Source organism: Thamnophis elegans, chromosome 3, assembly GCF_009769535.1.
Source record: "Thamnophis elegans isolate rThaEle1 chromosome 3, rThaEle1.pri, whole genome shotgun sequence".
NCBI classification, from domain to species: Eukaryota; Metazoa; Chordata; class Lepidosauria; order Squamata; family Colubridae; genus Thamnophis; species Thamnophis elegans.
In genome coordinates this window covers 110,711,441-110,730,885 of record NC_045543.1, presented here as the reverse complement: position 1 = coordinate 110,730,885, position 19,445 = coordinate 110,711,441, and the positions used below count along the sequence as shown (strand labels likewise).

The window sequence follows — 19,445 nt, the reverse complement described above, 5'->3', positions numbered from 1 at the left end:
TTAAAATCTTTAGAGGTATTAAAAGAGGAGAAGGTAGTTCAAACATGGTTCCAGTATGGGCAATTACAGGCTAGGTGGAAAATAGATCAAAAAATTGGTTTTATTCAAGTTGAGGATAATCTGCTTAAACAAATAAGAGATCAAAGCTTAATGCATATAAAGAGGATATATAATGTATTAATACAGATGGATTCGGAAACAGAATTAGTTAAAGATTGTATGATAAAATGGGCTCAAAATATTGAGGAACCAATAATGTTGGATACATGGGAAAGAATCTGGGTAAGAAATGTGAAATTTACACAAGCTCAAAATCTGAGAGAAAATTTTTACAAGATGTTCTATAGATGGCATTTAGATCCTAAAAAGTTGGCTTCTATGTATCCGAATGTACAGCCTAAATGTTGGAGGTGTGGTTCTCTCGATGCTACATATTATCATATATGGTGGACCTGCCAAAAGGTTAAGGCATTTTGGATAAAAATATGGTGGGTCATGCAAAATGTTTTTAAAAGAAGGATAAAGTTTAGTCCTCAGTTATTTTTACTAGGTATATGTACTGACTTTACAGTGGTAGAGACCAATTTGATTCTGCACCTGATAACTGCAGCAAGACTGTTGGTGGCGCAATATTGGAAGAAGGAAGACTTGCCTACAATTCAAGAATGGACATTGAAAGTAACAAACTTAGCTGAAATGGCTAAAATATCGGCATATCTCAAAGATCATTCAAATGAGAGATATAAACGAGACTGGAAAAAATGGATTGACTATATACAAAATAAATACGGGACTAAGAAATTCCAGTTAGCCTATGCTTAAGATCAGAAATGATTTAAACTGTTAAAAGTCAGTTCAGTAAGAAGAAGCTAAGGTCAATCTAGAATGTCATTAATTTCTTTATTTCTTTTTTCTCAATAGATTTTAGACTGTGTTAGTTAAAAATCCATACCGTGTACGGGTTCTGGGAAGTCGGGGGGGGGGGGAAGGAGGAGGGGGGGTGGGGGGGTGGAGGGAGGGAGGGGTACACACATCAAAAAAAAATTGTACTTCAATGTCTTAATGATTGACAAATGATGACATATTTGTGTTTTTTTTAAAGAAAAATAAAAAAGTTCTGTTAAAAAAAAAAGTAACAGTTAGCACCTTGAAGCGCATCCGGAGACCAATGGGGAGCCAGTGTAGCTCGCAGAGGATGGGTGTAACATGGGTGTATCTAGGTACACCCAATATCGCTCGCACGGCTGCATTCTGGACCAACTGCAGTCTTCAAACACTCTTCAGGGGCAGCCCCATGTAGAGCGCGTTACAGTAATCCAGTCTTGAGGTGATGAGGGCATGAGTGACCATTCGAAGTGCCTCCCAGTCCAGGTAGGGCCACAACTGGTGCACCAGGCGAACCTGGGCAAAAGCCCCGCTGGTCACAGCTGACAGATGGTGTTCTAACATCAGCTGCGGATCCAGGAGGACACCCAAATTGCGGGCCCTCTCTGAGGGGTGTATAATTTCACCCCCCAGACTAAGAGGTGGAATGTCTGAATATCCTTGGGAGGCAGCATCAATAGCCACTTGGTCTTGTCTGGATTGAGTGCAAGCTTGTTCGCTCCCATCCAGACCCTGACAGCCTCCAGGCACTGGCACATGACTTCCACTGCTTTGCTGAGTTGGCACGGGGCGGACAGATACAATTGAGTATCGTCCGCATATTGATGATATTTGATCCCGTGCCGGCATATGATCTCACCCAGTGGCTTCATGTAGATATTAAATAGGAGGAGGGACAGGATCGAACCCTGTGGCACCCCATATTTGAGGGGCCTAGGAGTCGATCTCTGTCCTCCAACCAACACCGACTGCGACCTGTCCGAGAGGTAGGAGGAGAATCACCTTAAGATGGGGCCTCCCACTCCCACCTCCCGTAATCGTTGCAGAAGGATACCATGGTCGATGGTATCAAAGGCCGCTGAGAGGTCAAGAAGCACTAGGACAGAGGAATGTCCTCTATCCCTGGCCCACCAGAGATCATCGATCAGTGCGACCAAAGCAGTTTCGGTGCCGTAACCAGGCCTGAAACCCGACTGAAAGGGATCCAGATATTCTGCTTCATCCAAGGTCCATCGGAGTTGAAAGGCCACCACCTTCTCAACAACCTTCCCTACAAACGGGAGGTTGGAGACTGGGTGATAGTTGTTTAAGATGGCTGGAGCCAGGGAAGGTTTCTTAAGGAGGGATCTCACCACCGCATCCTTTAGAGGGTGCGGGAAGGATCCCTCCCAAAGAGAGGTGTTAACAATCCTCTGGAGGCAGCCACGTGTCACCTCCCTGCTAGTCGAGACCAGCCAGGAGGGACACGGGTCCAGTAAACTCACCGCTCCCATGGAGCTCCTCCCATGGGAGGAGCGATTGCTTACAAGGACTCTCATGAAAGTTTCCTACCCTGCAATACAGTTGTTCCTGCAACACTTAGAATTTTTCATTGCTATTTTAGCTTTTCACATCTTTTTTCAACAGCTTTTAAACTAAATTTCTGACTCTCATTAGACGTGTCAACTTATTTTTGATTTTCCAGGTGCTTACATCACACCCAGGATTGACTTAATTTCATGGCTTTGTTTTTTTTCTTTGAGCAACTATTATAAGACTGAAAGCATTTATATTTTCTTCTTTTTTTTCTTTCCGGACCTCTCTCTGAAGGTTCCATTCAAGCAGATGTTGTTGTCTATGTTTTACCTATTTTCTTTTCAGATCTATTCTTCAGTCACTCTTTTTTTTCATCAGAATGTCAGAGGGCTGGCACAAGCTTGCCATATTCCACTCAACCAGGCCAAGCAGATTGTTTCATCTTGCCCCCAATGTTCTGGGGCATCCCCCTCTGGGGACACAAAAGTTAATCCCCATGGTTTGGTCTCTAATCAACTATGGCAAATGGATGTCACCTATGTTCCCTCTCTGACTCCCTGGAAGTATATTAATTTTAACTATTCAGGAGTGCTGTGGGCCACATCTTAAGGAGGAGAAAACAGTTACTCATGTTATTTCTCTTTTTTCCACCATTGCTGCTTTGGGTAAACTCTTTTCTTTAAAAACTGATAATGGCCTATTTTTCATTGGCCTTTTTGCAATTTTGTACAAATTGGAAAATTGTTCTAATTCATGGGCTTTCTTACAGTTCCATAGGTCAAGCCATTGTGGAACGTGGTAATTGGTCCTTTAAGGACTGTCTTCACAAACAATAAAAAAGGAGGGCTCTTGGGCTCTCGGGTACCCAATCAATCAATTTGTTTAATTTGTTTAATTTGTGGAATTTGGTGTACCCCAATTTGGCTAATTTGGCATAAGTAACATAACAGGTTAAAAAAAATTGTTTGCCTCCTTCTTTAGGGGACAAGGATATGCTGTGCTTGCTTCTACTGGTTTTTGTGGATTCTAGCACATAATGTTCATCCAGCTAAGGATATCATGATACCAGTCCTCAAATCCAGTTCCAGAGATGACCAAGGTGACTTTACAGATAGCATAGTGTCCAATACGATCTTGTCGGACCAGCTGTCCAGTAACCCTAACCCTGACCACCAAAGTGCAGGCAGTGTTGCAACAATGACACATGGAACAATCCCCCAAGAACTTATGCGCTGCCATCTTTACGGTTTTAACTGCCAATTCCTTAGTCATCATTTGTTTATGTTTAATTGTTAATTGTTTCCCTTTAGCGATAGCTGCTGTCATCTCACCCAAAAACTCATTTGAACAGAGACTGAATCAAAACCTATGGGTGCAGCTAGCTAATATTATACACACTGATGTCTCTTGCTTATCTGAATTATATGACATGGAAAATTTGCTTTGTACATGCTTGGTTCCTGTTTGAATCCTGCCTGCAGTAATTCAACACTTCACTGATTTGAGTAAATTGCTATTGAATGAAAACTTTAACTATAAGACTATATCTGGTTGCAGGTTGATTGCCTATGATCTGCCCCCTGATGCAATTGCTTTGTATACCCTGATAGTAGCCGTTTTTGAGAAAACAATGTGTGTAAAAGAAGTTAATTGTACATCTTCAAGTAAAACACTTCCCTGTCTTCATATCAGTTCACCTGCTTTAAATTGTACAGCTTTTAGGAGATTTCCTTTTACTATGCTTATGGTTGGCTCCTGCAAAGATGGTTTTTACATATGGTCAAGAAACTTTTAATTTACATTCCTGCTAATGTTAGTGAAGCCCAATGTTCCTTTAGTCGGTTAATTCCTGTTTTGCTTTCCAAACAGCAACTTCATTTCAGCCGTCTTCGACGTGGAGTCATGCTAGACAGCACTTGTGACTCTTCCAGCTATATCTATAGTGGGTGTGCCAGCGCTTGTAGCTTGTGCTCGTTTTAATATTAATGTTGTTGTATGTAATTTGGAAAAAATAATTAATGTTACCTTTTTAGCTATTTTAGTAATTAATGTGTTGTTTTAATCTTTTAGATGAATTATGAACTATCCAGTACTAATTCAATATTTTACACAATTTGGCCTCTGATTTGAAAATTGATATTTTAAGATCTTGGTGGGAAAGCTTTTGGGCTTGGTTGCCCACAGATTTATTGCGAAATGTCCTACATTATTTAGTCATCATTTGTGCTATTTTATTCAGTGTCTTCCCTCCTTTTGCAAAATATGTGTATCACAGCTTTTTGCCCTAAACCCTCTTCTGCATTGCGTCAGAGTCAAGTATATGCCCTGTATAAACAACTGTAAGGATGTTCTTCTTTTGATTATGATTCTTTTACTAGCCCCTCTTACGATGCCTTGTCTAACAAAATAAAAAAAGAGGGAGATGTAGAGTTATGCAGGTTATGTACAGACATGCACAGCAAACTGCCATATCTTAGTAACCTATTACCTCAACATCTGTGACCTCATCTGTTTATTAGAACCAGGTAATGCCAGGAACCTTTAGATATGTGAAGCCTCTACTCTGTCTGAGATGGAGTTAGAGATTGACAAATAAAATGAACCAATAAGATGCTGTTGCTACCCCTGCTTTTGCTTTGCTTGTTAAAACTGTATAAAAGTCAATAAACTCTGTGTAAGGGAGACAGACATTTTGGACACCACTGCTGTGATGGATTTCTGAAACCTATACCTCAAAACTAAGAAAACAGTTTTACACTTCCATCCATGAAATGGCATGGATTTAAAGAGATATTGATAGATGGCAATCCCTCCAGCAATATAGAATATGTATGTAATGTCTGTAGTTCACTGAAATATTGTACTACTTTTATAATTTAATTATCCTTTAATGATACTTCAGTAAAGGGCATAATTTTGCAAGCAGACAATAAGAAAAAAAATTGTTTATGTGCACTTTTGAAAAACTGAGATGGTATTTTATCACTGGTATGCAGCTTGCAGATTTCTCTTAAAAAGCTGGTAATGAATGAAATGACATCAATTCCAAAGAAATATATGCTAACAAGGTAATCGTTTCAAACAGCAAAGTAGACTGATTAAATGTAAATGTCTACATGATATACAGGTCACATTTTAGGCTTTGTTTGCTAAGGTGGGATAAGCTAATGTGCAGAGGTATATTCCTTTTCCTCCTTGCCAGATGATTGCAGAAGGGTAATCACACAAGCATTACCCCAAAGGGGAAATTAATTGTTAAAAAACCCTGAAGGGTGAAAGAGAATGCAGATTGAAACTTTTAAAATAACTGTGATGATTTCAAGCAACTACTGGGTTAAACATGTGAGTTAAATGTAGAAAATTATAAAGTTGAGGTGTACCACAAAGTATTTATATTTAAATATAAATATTTTATTTATTTTACACATTTTACAGAAATGTGTACAGAAAAAACTTGGGGCACTTAATATGTGCAAATGATTACCTGGGGAGTTCTGGGAACAATGAGGAAATGGAAAAAGAAAAAAGAATCCCATTTTTCTCCCAAAGATAAAAATATCAAATATTAATTTTATTAGTATATTTGTTTGTTTGTTTTTCACATTTCTGAACTGCCCATTTCCCTCTAAGAAGGATCCTGGGAGGTATACAGAAAAAGGTTAACTATACAAAATAGTATATATTAAAATTTAAAAATTAGGAAGATGCAAGAGTGATTAAATGCTATTAAAACTAGTTAAAAGGGGAAGGGAGGATCCTCAGGGGATTAATCAGCCTCACACATGAGTGATTCTATGAGCCTCCTACACAGGATTATGTTTTAACCCCTTTTCAGAAGGCCAGAGAATGATGCCTGCCTCACCTCCAGGGCAGAGGCGGATGTCATTGAACAAGGGATGCAAAACTGGATGAGATTCAGAAAAAAAATTGTGAAAAATAGTGGCCTAGAAACAATGATAGAATAATAGAAGAAACTCAAATAACAACAATTGTAAATATAAAGGAAAAAGCTGATATGATTGAACTACAGAAAAGTTAGAAGAACCAACAATGAAAGTCAGTACAGAATCAGTACTGAATACAATGAACTGATCCCCAATAGAATTGAAATGTCATCAGGAACAATCAGGATGAAGCTACAAATCCGTGGGCATTTTACAGGTGGATAAAATCAAGCATGGACTAGTTAAAAATGTGATTAATGAAGAATCCATCCCAAAAGACAGCAAAGTGCTAAAGACAAAAATAAATAGTGGAAAACTGATCAAAGTCATCAATACCTGGGCCATATTGTGGTATAATACAGTCAGAGGTGGGTTCCTATCAGTTAACACCTATTCGGTAGAACCGGTTCGTCAAATCTACCGAACTAGTTAGAAGAGGTTCCACCAGTGGACCTGGAAAGCAGGCCACACCTACAGAAGAGGTTCCAAAATTTTTTGAAACCCACCACTGAATACAGTGCTGGAATTATTAACTGGACACAAGCTGTCCTGAAAAACAAGAAATTTAATGACTATTCACAATGCATTACATCTCCCTGGTGATATTGATAGATTACAAGTGCCCATCAGAAATGGAAGAACAGGTTTACTTCAGGTCAAACTATACTTCAGGTTTACTTCAGGTCAAAGAAGAAAAGCACACCTAGGCTGATTACATAAAATACAGCCAAGAACAAGCATTGATGCAAGTTAAAAAATGGAATTTATGGAAGGTGCAGGAAACAAAACATGAACATCCATATAATGAAAACAAGAACAGAATTCTGGCAAGGAAAAGGATTACATGGTCAATTTCAATGAAAGATTGAAGGGACTGTGGAGAAAGATAAACTGTGACAATGGCTTACATACTGGAACATTACAAATGGGAAGACTTGATTTTGGCTGCTTAAGAACAAAATATGTAAAGTAATGCAATCAAGGCCTGAATGCAAAAATTGCCAGATGATTCAAACTGCAGATTGTGCAAAGAGGCTGACCAAACTCTAGATCTTAGCTCATGAAAAAAGATTACACAATCTTTTAAAAAATGACATAATACAACTACCAAAATTATTCACTGGGACATCTATAAAAATTGTCATGTAACAGTGACAAAAATTGAGTTTAAAAGTTGTTGAAAATGAGAAGCTTAAAATATTGCAGGAATTCTCAATACAAATGGATAAATCTGGTTTATAACGTAACAGATTTAACTGGGATTAAAAAGAAATGACTGGATAATTGATGTTGCCAGGATATAGTAGAATAACAGACAAAGAATTCAAGAAGATCACAAAGTATCAACATCTGAAAATTGAAATCGAAAGATTATGGCATAAACTGACTATGATGGTCCTAGTAATTATTGGCACACTGGGTGCCATACCCAAAAATCTTGGATGCCAATGAGAAAATCTGCATATTGAAAAAATTTTCATCTATCTATTACAAAAAGCTACACTGCTTAGATCCACACATATACTATACTGATGCATCAAACATCCTAGGTTTTGGGGAAGAACGCATATCAAGTGCAACACAAGCTAAAGAACTGGCAGTCGTGATTTCAAATTTTTGTGCATAAGCACCTTGGGTGTAATCCCAAAATATCTGAAGCACTACTGAACAATACTGATAGTAACAAAATCATCATGAGTCCATTGCAAAAAGCAACTTTACTTGGATTGATTTATAGCATGCAGCAATACTTTCAACATCAAACAACAAGTGCTATCTCATATCCTTGGGAAGGACTTGATAATTGGATAAAAATGTGGAATCCAGTCTAAACTCAATTGTGATCTACTGTATGTGACGGTGACTATGTAGCCAACCAATAGTAATAATAAGATCAGTACCTGGAGACCGCAGAATAGAATGAACAAAATAATCACAAAATACAAAGATATGCAAATAGAAGTACAATGACTGGCAAAAGAAAGCAAAGATTGTGCCAATAGCAATAGGCAAAAGAGTAAAGTAACATTATAGATTATTGTTACATATTAGGAAAAGAAAAATAACTTCATGATGTAAGATTACTAAAATTATAGATTAGAGTGCAGAAGTGAAAATAGTAGAGTTTTTCTTCTTGGCCTGAAAAAGAGACAAAGATGAACAATGTACTGGAATAGTGAATAGTTAATGCTAGGGGAAGATGATAAACTCAACTTGAAGAACAAGAAAATTTCAGCTACAACAAAGATTGTAATAGCTAAAGGTCTTTCAGGAAGCAGTGTACAGTTTTGAGACTTGGATGATAAGAAAGACTAAGAGAAAAAAATGCCTTCTCATTATGGATTTGGATATGGCTAATACGAGTATTATGGATTGTAGGAAGAACCAATTATTCCTTAGCCAAATTCTGACTGGCTGCTTTCTTGAACTGATTTTTAGCAAGCAGAAGCTCACATATTTTAGACATATGCATTATGTATCACTATTTAATTTTTCCTTTTCCTTTTTCCTTTTCTATTTGGCACAAATTGTACCATCCTTCAGGAAAGCTTTAAACTTGGCTTTTCACATAAGCCAGAAACAGATGTGCAATTCTGCTTGATTGAAGATAGGTAGTAGAATGTTCTTGTTTGTGTATTTCCCAATTCATTGATATTTTTGGATTTGGTTGTGAATTGTTACTTTAAATTTTGCATGCTGCCTTAAGTCTTTTTTGATTTACCACATTATGCATCTATTTCATCATGAATAAAATGATAATTATGGGATGCAAGTGATTTAAGGATTAGAAAATCTATGTTGGCAAAGCTGCAGGAAATAAAAAAAAAAGAATAAAACAAAACATTGTAAGGAACAGAGACAAGAATTGAAAATGTCCTTGGAAAAATAGAACAAGTTATTCCCAGTGAGTCAAACTAGCAAATTAAATAATTCAATTAGAAATTGTCACTCATTTTTTGTGGCCTGTCAATTGTTCTGTCTCCTTGTCCTGCCTCAACACATCAAAATTCCAGCTTAAAATCTCTGGTGACCTTGTTTGTCACATATTGTCACACGGTTGTGCCAGCCCTTAGAAATATATATTTTAAAATTAATTGGACAAGAACATGAAATAATCTTTAGGAACATATTTATAGCAAGCTATTATTATAGTTCGACCTGGAAAGCAATATTTTTAAATTCTATATGGTAGAGTTAACTAAAGATTTATTTCTAGTTATTTCTTAAATAGCTAAATATTACAGGATGGCCCAGCATCTCTCATAGTAATCTTTCCTGGATGATTTAATAAAAACCCAAGGTGAATAATATAAAGTGAATAGTTCATGCTAGCTGAGGACAATGTAGTAGAACAACAAAATAAATCAAAGCATTACAATTCTACTGGAAATCAATGAACCAAACTTTATTTATTTATTATTTATTTATTTCCCATCTTTATTATTTTAATAAATCACTCAAGGCAGCTAATACTACTCCCTCCTCCTATTTTCTCCACAACAAAACCCTGTGAGATGGTGTTGACTGAATGAGAGTAACTGATTTAAAATCAGCCAACCAGCCTCAGAATTTACAATCTCCTGGTTTCTAGCTTGATGCCTGAACCACTAAACCAAACTGGCTCTCAAAATTAGTGAAGAAAAGTACCTCTTTGACGGAGACAGTCAAAAATGTGAAAAACAAGCAAAGAAATAAACATTTGGTCTGAATTTTTTTTTTAATGTAAACCAGAGTCCTTGCCTGGAGACTTGCAATTTTTAGAATTTTACTGCGCAGTTTGCTAGTGTACAAAAATTATTTATTAAAAGTATGAACACCAAAATTGATATATTTGGGAAGAAAGTACAAATGTACATATTAATATATACCAAAATATGCATATTTAGAGACACATATTTCATGTATGTACTATTTATGTCATTGGGGGGTGGGGGACAGATGTGGAAATAGGCTGAAATGAATTTATCCACCAAGAAAATGAGATACAGAACAAAACCATATGTGACATAGCCATCCATCCTAATTCATCAAATAACAAGGTGCCCTTGTAAAACAATGAGATGCTTAAGGTGTTTTGATAACAACCTTTTTCAGAGGCTCAAGACTATTTTCTGTTATCTTGGTGACATCTATATAATAGTATCAAAATGAAACAAGTTACAATCTGATATCTTTTTCCCAAAATCATTTGAAGTTTCACTTATTTTAATTTATTTCCTCACTAATGGAGCTGCATTCTTTGGTTTTTTTCATTGCAAGGCCATGATACCATCAGCTGAGAATAAGTATTAACATAGACTATTAAAACCCACTTAACAAAAACTAGTGTAATATTACAGGAATGCAAGAATATTATAGAATACAACTATATATTTGGGCTTATTTGTTGGCTTTTTCATTTAAAAATAAAATATAAGGTTTAATTTTGAATTTTAAAAGTATTTAAACAATTTAATAAAAATAGCAGTTTCTTTAATAGTCAGGTTCCATTCAAATTATGAGTAAATTTTAGGAAACTCAGTCTGCTTAATTGCCTAGCATAAGATTGTTTGAAATGCATCCTTTATCTTTCAATAATAGCTGCGGGGTGCAATTAAACTGTCTTCTTTGCAGTAGTTACAATGATCTCCAACAGAGCAGAGCTTCCCCCCACCCACTCTGAGCAATATAGTTGAAAAATCTGAAAATACTTCAGAGGAAATTTATTGTAGCAAAATGGATGAAATAATGAACCCTTGATTTACCCATCCTTAATTTACTAGTAGTAGAGTGGAATTAAGGAACCATGCTGCACTAGCTTTACTAAGACAGCTTTATTGTTATTATTTTACAATATTATTATACTATTGGAATGGGGGATTATTATTTTATTATTTTTATTTTTATTCTTTTTATTTCTTTTATATGCTGTTCTTACATCCTTTTAAGCCACCTTGAGTCACCGTATGCGAGTAGGTGGCAATATAAATGGTCTAATTAAATAAATAAAATAAATACCGTATACTCCTGCTGTAAGACTGAGACTATTATTAGAATTGGATGAGACTGTTTGGTTCATCATGTCCAGGTTTATACTCAGTGGAAATTTCAAACTAGAGCACTCCAGATAGATGGCTGTCCAATCTTTACTGAACACATCCAATGAAGGAGACTAATGACATCTCTTCTTAATTGGTTTTACTGTTGCCAGATCTGCTTTTGTGAGACTCATATCCATTATTTATGTCCTGCAGGCTGGGATGAAAAAGGTTTTGGTCTTTTTTCTGAGTATTTAAAGTTTATTTTTATGTATTACTTTAGTTTTCTTATCTTATGACCGTAATGCCCTTAAATCTGTTCTTGTATAACTTTGTTTCTTCCAGGGCCTTGATATCTCTGTCACTTTTCCTTTAAAAAAATCTCAAAACATGTTATGTGGGATTTTCAGGTAATCTTTCATAAAAGTAATTTATAGTACGTAGTTTGATGTCATGTGCCAGATGTGCATCTTGTCCAAACATTTACTGTATTCACCATAGCTATATGTCAGGAGGGAGTAGAGAGTTAAATAATATAACACTTATTTAAAACCCAAAATGTACAGTAAATGTATTATCCTGCACTTAAAAGAAATCCAAATATTTGGCACTAAAATTATTGGAGATTTGTCTGAAATTCTGCAAGGTACTCTGCCAGGGCAGTGCTACTGTGCTTGCCAAAGGGATGAAGTTATATTAACATTTAATAAAATTGCATGCATTTCTGACTTTCTTATGATTGCTTTTTTTTACGTTTCCAAATTCTGATTTCAATTTGATTCTAAATCTGATACGTGGCATCTGAAAGGGCTCAAGTCAAATCAGGTTATTTTAGTACTGACAGACTGGGATACAAAATAAATCTTGTGGATAGCGAACTTTCTCAGGTGTAAAGAGAATCATCTTGTGTAAAGAAGTGTATAAGAAGTAGTTTTAACTATATCTTCTCCTTGAGCCTGTTCATTCTCTGTTTGCTACATCCCAAGAACACTGAGAAAAGATTTGTAATAATAAGAGTTTTATTTCATGTAATGTAATACGTTTTCTTTCTTCTCAAATCACAGACTGCAAAAGATTTTTATAAAAGATTTGTTTACCATGTATGATACTATATTCAGGCCCGGAAACTGCAGTGATCTACTGACCTCTAGTTGAGAAAAGCAAGATCACTATTTTAACTCAGTTTTTTCCTTCTAAAATATATATTTTTCAATGTAGTTTCAACAAATTCAGCAATTTCCACTCAGTGTAGGTATAAAAACAGCATTCATGTTCAGTATTCGCTATTCAAACCTCTTGTTCATTTAGAACAAGAACAAGAACATTCTAATGGTATATCATAGCAGCTTCACTAGTCTGTATTACCAAAGGAGCTGAGTAGCAATTTAAACATTAATACCTAGCAGTTTGAAACAGCAGGAGTACCTACTCTTATTTTTACACTGCTTCCATTGGAAAGTGTGCAACTGGAGTTGAGCCCAAACAATATCAGTTCTTTGATGGTTTGCATTACTCTTAAACATATATCTTCATTTTGGTTTTGGACAAGTATCTTTTCCATAGCTTTGGATGAATAGCTAAGGATATTGATTCTGTCAATGGTTATGGTTCTATGATACTATGATGATGCTGATTATGGATTTAGGATTTGTTATTATTATTTAATTTGGATAAATCTGCTTTAGTCTAATACATTCTATGTACTACCTTTCCCCCCCAGATAGCATTGTTAATCTAAGCTATCATTCCAGTTCATAGCAGACGTGATTTTCACAAGAAATCATTCCAATCACAAATGATACAGAAATCTGATTTTTGGAGAATCCAGAAATGAAAAAAACCAACCAAACCAACTTATTTTGTCCTCTCTTTAGTATTACTCACAATACTTCCCTTTACAGTTTCACTAGAGAATGTTTGTATATAAAAATATGTGAGCAATAGTACATGGGGGAGAAAAAAAGAATATAAGTAGCGTGGGAAGTTATCATCCAGTCCTCTCCCAGAAAAAATGAAATATCCTAGGAAATATTGAAAAGGCAGAATATTTCTCTGGATATGAAAAGAAAGAAACATGTTTTAAAAGACAGAATAGTTGCCTGTAGCTTCTTGCCCATCCCCACTGTTAATGGGCCATTAAGAAGGCCAAGCTAGTCCACTCTACATAATAAAGACTTCTCACCAGCTACAGGAAAGCATGATAATATTGGCCCTTTACTCAACTGACCACATGGCATCTGAGAACTCAACCAAATCTGGATTCAAAACACAGCCTAGGGAGTAGCCCCTGCATGGCCCCATGGGAGTCTGACACCCAATCAGAATACATTTCTTACACAGGACCAGGAAACAGAGAGGTGGGACTAAACAGGTTATAAAAAGCCTAGCAAGTCCCTTCCTCAGCCCTTCTCTTCTTCTCCACCAACATTGAAGCATGTGATCACCTTTTCTGTTCAGGGCTCAAGCCATGTGGTCCTGTCCAACAATAAACCATCTTTCCAAGCAGCCTCCATGTTTCCAGTGTCTTTTTCCCCACTTGGAGCTGAACCCAGAAGGACATTTCTTTCATCAATAGATACCTATCTATATCTACCTGTATATCTATATGCCTGCCTGCCTGCCTGCCTGCCTGCCTGCCTATTAGCGCTCTCTCTCTCTCTCTCTCTCTCTCTCTCTCTCTCTCTCTCATTATAGTTATAAGTATAGCTATCCACCATCTATATCTGCCTACACACAACCACACACACACACACACACACACATACACAAACATATGTATATACTGTACATATACACGTATATATGCACACATGCAAGGGCACATACACATATAGCCTCTATGGCCCTTAATCCCTACATTGCACATCCTCTCTTTGAAGAATGAATGGCTCCTTCAACTACTAAAGGCTACTATACTGAGCTTTGGTTGTTCACAGGGATCTGTGAACTTGGATGGAAAAAAAAGTACAACTTTATTTTCACTAAGGATAAAACTTGAGGATAAAACATAAAGAATGGTTGCTGTAACTGGATACGTCTAGTCTTATGAAAAGAAGGACTAGGGGTAATATGATAGCAGTTTTCCGATATCAAGGGATTTCCACAAAGAAGACGTAGTCAAACTATTCTCCAAAGCACCTGAGGGCAGAACAAGTAGCAATGGGTGGAAACCAATCAAGGAGAGAAACAACTTAGAACTAAGGAGAAATGTCCTGACAGTTAGAACAATTAATCAATGGAACAACTTGCCTCCGGAACAGAGGTGGTATTCAGCAGGTTCTGATCAGTTCTGGAGAACTTGTAGCAGAACTTTTTAGTAATTCAGAGAACTGGTAAATAGCACTTCTGACTGGCCCTGCCCACCATCTATTTTCTGCTTCCCGAGTTCCAGCTGATTGGGAGGAATGGGGATTTTGTAGTATCCTTCTTCTGGAGTGGGGATGGAATGGAAATTTTACAGTATCCTTCTCTTGGCCCACCCACCAAGCCACACCCACCAAGCCATGCAACACCCAAGCTATTCCTACAGAACCGGTAGTAAAAAAAATTGAATTCAACCATTGCTCCTGAAGTTGTAAATGCTCCAACACTGGAAATTTTTAAGAAAAGATTAGATAATCATTTTTTGGGGGGTAGGGTTTCCTGCCTAAGCAGAGGGTTGGACTAGAAGACCTCCAAGGTTCCTTCCAACTCTGTTATTCTATTCTCTAAATGAAATTTAGCTTTTTTATTCAATTACATAGCTGGACAAGCTAATTTACGGCCTCTAGACTCCAATGTTGTTTTTGATTTAACAAAATTAATAATCTCTAAAATTATTATAGAATTGTAATTATATCCAAAATTATTGCATCCTAAAATACATAAAATAAAACTGTTGGCTTACAACCATTCATTTAGTGGCTGTTCAAAGATAGTGATCAAAATTCAGATCCTTGTCAGCTGACTCATATTTATGAATTACAGTATCAGGGTCATGTGATCACCTTTTGCAAACTTCTGACAAGAAAAGTCAATGAGGAAGCCAGATTCACTTAACAACCAGGTTACTAACTTAACAACTACAGTAATTCACTTAACAACTGTGTCAAGAAAAGTCATAAAATGGGGCAAAATTCACTTAACAAATGTCTCACTTAACAACAGAAAATTTTGGTTCAATTGTGGTTGTAAGTCAAGGATTACCTTTGTTGTCTGGTTATTAATAAAGTACTACATATATTATATATTTGCTATTTTTAAATATTGTGATAACTGTATTGGACAATAACTGATTTTATTTATAATTCTCTATGTATCTGTGTATTTTATTGTATGCATTTAAATACATTCCCCCCCCCGAAAAAGTACTCAAAGATATGACTAGACTTCAAGAAGGTTCATGGTACAAAAAGGTTAAAAACTCCTTCTGTAGCATAAGGAGAAACAGAGAGAAACCTAGCCAAGCTTTCAAAATTCTGTTATTCTAATTTACTGTAATCAGCAGCATCCTTGGCATCCCTGCTGTGCCTGCTTATTTCTTGACCTTGAGCAGTTTTAAATGAGTAGGACTGTAGCAATGCTTTTTTTTTTTTTTTAAAAGGATAGATTCTTTGAATTATATTTTTTTAAAAATAATGTTAGGTTCTTTGAGATATACTGATATAGAGAACAGCAAAGCGCCAGCTTCTTACATTACTTTTATTTGCAAAAATTCCTCTGGGTCTCACAACCATGTAAGCAATTTTTCAGCAGAAGAATGAAGAGGTCATCGGAGTTCATTACCTCATTTAGAATGTGTCCAGGCTTTCAGAAGAAGGGCAAAGAGAGTGTGGACATTAAAGGATGAGATATCACACTGACAAGAAAAGTAGGTATTGCCAATGTCATGGTTTTTTTTAAAGTTATTAGACACAGCTATGAAAGCTGGATCATCAGAAAGGCTAAACAAAGTGAATAGTGTGCTCAAAAAGAAAACAGTTGAAAATACCTTGGACTACAAGAACAAAAAATAATTCATTACTAGATGAAATAAAAAAAGAATGTTCACTGCAAGGAACAAAAAATGTAATATTTTGAAAACAAAATGTGGCAAAAATCTCTGAAGAAGAAACTGATACTTTAAAAAAATGGAAAGCAATGAAGAAAGACGCAAAGTATATAACTGAAAATAAACATTGAAAGTTATAAGAACTCAGTAGTTACTGGCACTTATGATGAAATGATGTTCATTGGATCACAAAGAGTTCAAAGCTTCTAAACTATTAAACAAAAATCTAAGATTCTGAGGGGAATTTAGAGAAAGGAGGGGAAGAGGTATGAAAGAATTTTTCCAGTTGGCAAACTTTGTCAGCAGTTTGGATCACAGCTATTTTGTGATATCTATTCATTAGCTCGAAAATATTGGGGACTTCTCACCTAAGATATTGGGACTAAAGTATTTATTTTATTTTCATTTAATTTAGTTTATCAAACACATAAAAGATAACAGGTATAAGTATAAACATAAATATAAACACAGTAATATACAAATAAATGGAGATAGTAGGACAGGGACAATAGGCACGCTGGTGCACTTATGCACACTCATTATGACCCCAGGAATGGGGTCAGGTCAACAGTAGACAGTCTTAGGTTAAAATTATGGGGGTTTGGGATGTCACAACGGAGTCAGATAGAGCATTCCAAGCACTGACCACTCTGTTGCTGAAGTCGTATTTTCTGCAATCGAGTTTGGAGTGGTTTAGAAGGTGAAGAGTTTTTTTAACTGTTTTTGATGAATCAATGGTTGAATTATGCTGATTGTTTAATTTGGGTATGCCACCCAGAGTCCCATGCAAATGATATGACAAGCTATATAAATCCAATAAGTAAATGAAAAAATAGATAAATAAAATTATTTTATGTTATATGAATTCTTCCAGTTGATGTGTGAATAGTTTTAGAAATATTTTTCAAATCATTATATACATTATTTGCTTCAGTATATATTTTTATGTTCCAACCAGTATTTTAAAATTTTGAAAATTAAATTTTATAATGGTTTTTCATATAGCAGTTTTTATTATTCATTTAAATGTTATGTTTGCTGTTTAAATTGACACTTTGCACACATTACTATTAAAGTATGAGTAAATGTCAGTATATTTATATTAATTTTTGCATTGACCTTTAACCATGAAACATGAACTTTTCATAAAACCACACAGCATACTTTAACCTGCAACTTACTAGCTTGGAGAATGTTGGAGGTTGAAGAATGCTACAACAATGCCTACTATATATTCCAAATATCAACCACCTTGTTACCTTATCTTTTTTTTGCTTTTCATCCTGATATATGGTCCAGTGTTGTCCATCATTTCCATAGGCGACTTTATAGGAACCCACAAATTGAACATGACCAAAATCTTTAGCTCCTTGAGTAATGATGCCAGTGACTTTTGTAGGGACAAGAAGATCAATCTATAAATCAAAGCAAAATAAAACATAGGTTAGAATAACTTGAGTTTCCAGACTTAAAAAAAACTTAAAATGTATTGCTTTCTTTATCAGACTATGAAAGATCTGACTGATAGAAGTAAAAAAAACGTGTAAATGTTTTCGGCTAATGGAATGAACATATTTTCTTTCACCAATCAATTTTTCCCCAACATATTACTTTAAACACTGAAGAGAAAATCCTTCAAAAATTCCAATTATGCAAGATGGATAAAATTTTAATATAAAACAATTTTTACTTGTTCAGTTACCACTATTTCCTGGATACAAAATGGGGGAAAAATGCATTTTTGATCTTTTTCGTTCAATAGTTTTTGCATTTTTGTCATCCTGTTTTCTACATACACATTTTTACAATTTTATGAAATTCATTTTTACAAAAAGAATTAGTATTTTAAACATTAACATTATTGCAAAGTTTTGGCTAGTGATCTAAGGATCCCAAGGATCTTTGTGTCTTCACATTCTGCCAGTCTACTGCTTTGGTTACTAACTTGGTAGTTCCTACTGTTACCACATATATTAAACCTGGTATTTTAAAATATGGGGCTCTTGTACCATTTGCTGTTTTTCTAGTGAATAAAATGGAAAGAGTGAAATAATTTCTATAGCAGTATTTCCTGACTATGCAATCAGAAGTTTCAGTATTTCTTTTGGAGTAGATCAATCTCACAAGATATAAAAAACAAAATTTAATTAAAAAAAGGAAAATAAAAATTGTAATAACACTTTTAATTTTACATATCAGAATGTCAACAATCCCTTTTGAAGAAGGAAGGTATGGAACTACTCAAAATCAAAGGAAAGCACGAATTGTATTGAGAAATTTTAATAACAGTGTTCCAAGCAGAACAAAATATGGCACAAACCTGCTATAAATAAAAGAAAACATGCTGTGAATAGATTGCAATAGCATTTTCATTTATTATTTAAAATCATGATTACTAAAGAAAAATATTTATTTATGCATGCAGCATAACCTGAAATATTCATTCAGTTACTAAGCTTATGTGAAGAACTAAAAGATGGGAGAACAAACCTCAATCTCTTCTGGCATTGATGATGTTACCTAGTTTGGTAGTGAAACATCTACAAGAAAAATCCAAGCTCAGAAAGCACCAAGGACCCCACAGAAGACTTGCTCACCACAGAGAAATAAATACAGAATTTCTACAGAATAATAGAGTTGGAAGGGAGCTTGGAACTGTTCTAGTCTAACCCCTTGCTCAAGCAGGAGACCCTATATCATTCTGGAAAAATGGCTGTCCAATCTCTTCTTAAAAGTCTCCAGTGATGGAGCATCCACAACTTCTAAAGACAAGCCATTCCACTGATTAATTACACATACTCACTGATAGGAAAGTTTTCCTTAATTCTAGGTTACATATACAGTTGCCGCAATGATTCATTGTATGCTTTAGCCTCCTAATCAACTTCAACTGTTGCTTCCCTGCATTCTTTCTAGAGTCTCAATATCTTTCTTCTATTCTGATGACCAGAACTGGATGCAGTATTCCAAGTATGATCTCACAAATGCAGTATAAAGCGACACTATCACTTTACGTGATCTTGATGCTATCTCTTTGTTGATGCAGCCTAAGAT

At 35.6% G+C, this 19,445-nt stretch overlaps 1 protein-coding gene across 1 annotated transcript in view; it reads right to left on the bottom strand.

Moving 5' to 3' along the window:
• EDIL3 (EGF like repeats and discoidin domains 3) overlaps positions 1-19,445 on the bottom strand; it is a 173,624-nt gene that overhangs the window by 10,269 nt on the left and 143,910 nt on the right. The window contains 1 exon segment of the mRNA XM_032213867.1: positions 17,651-17,806. Within this exon segment, the coding sequence (XP_032069758.1) occupies positions 17,651-17,806 (156 nt within the window).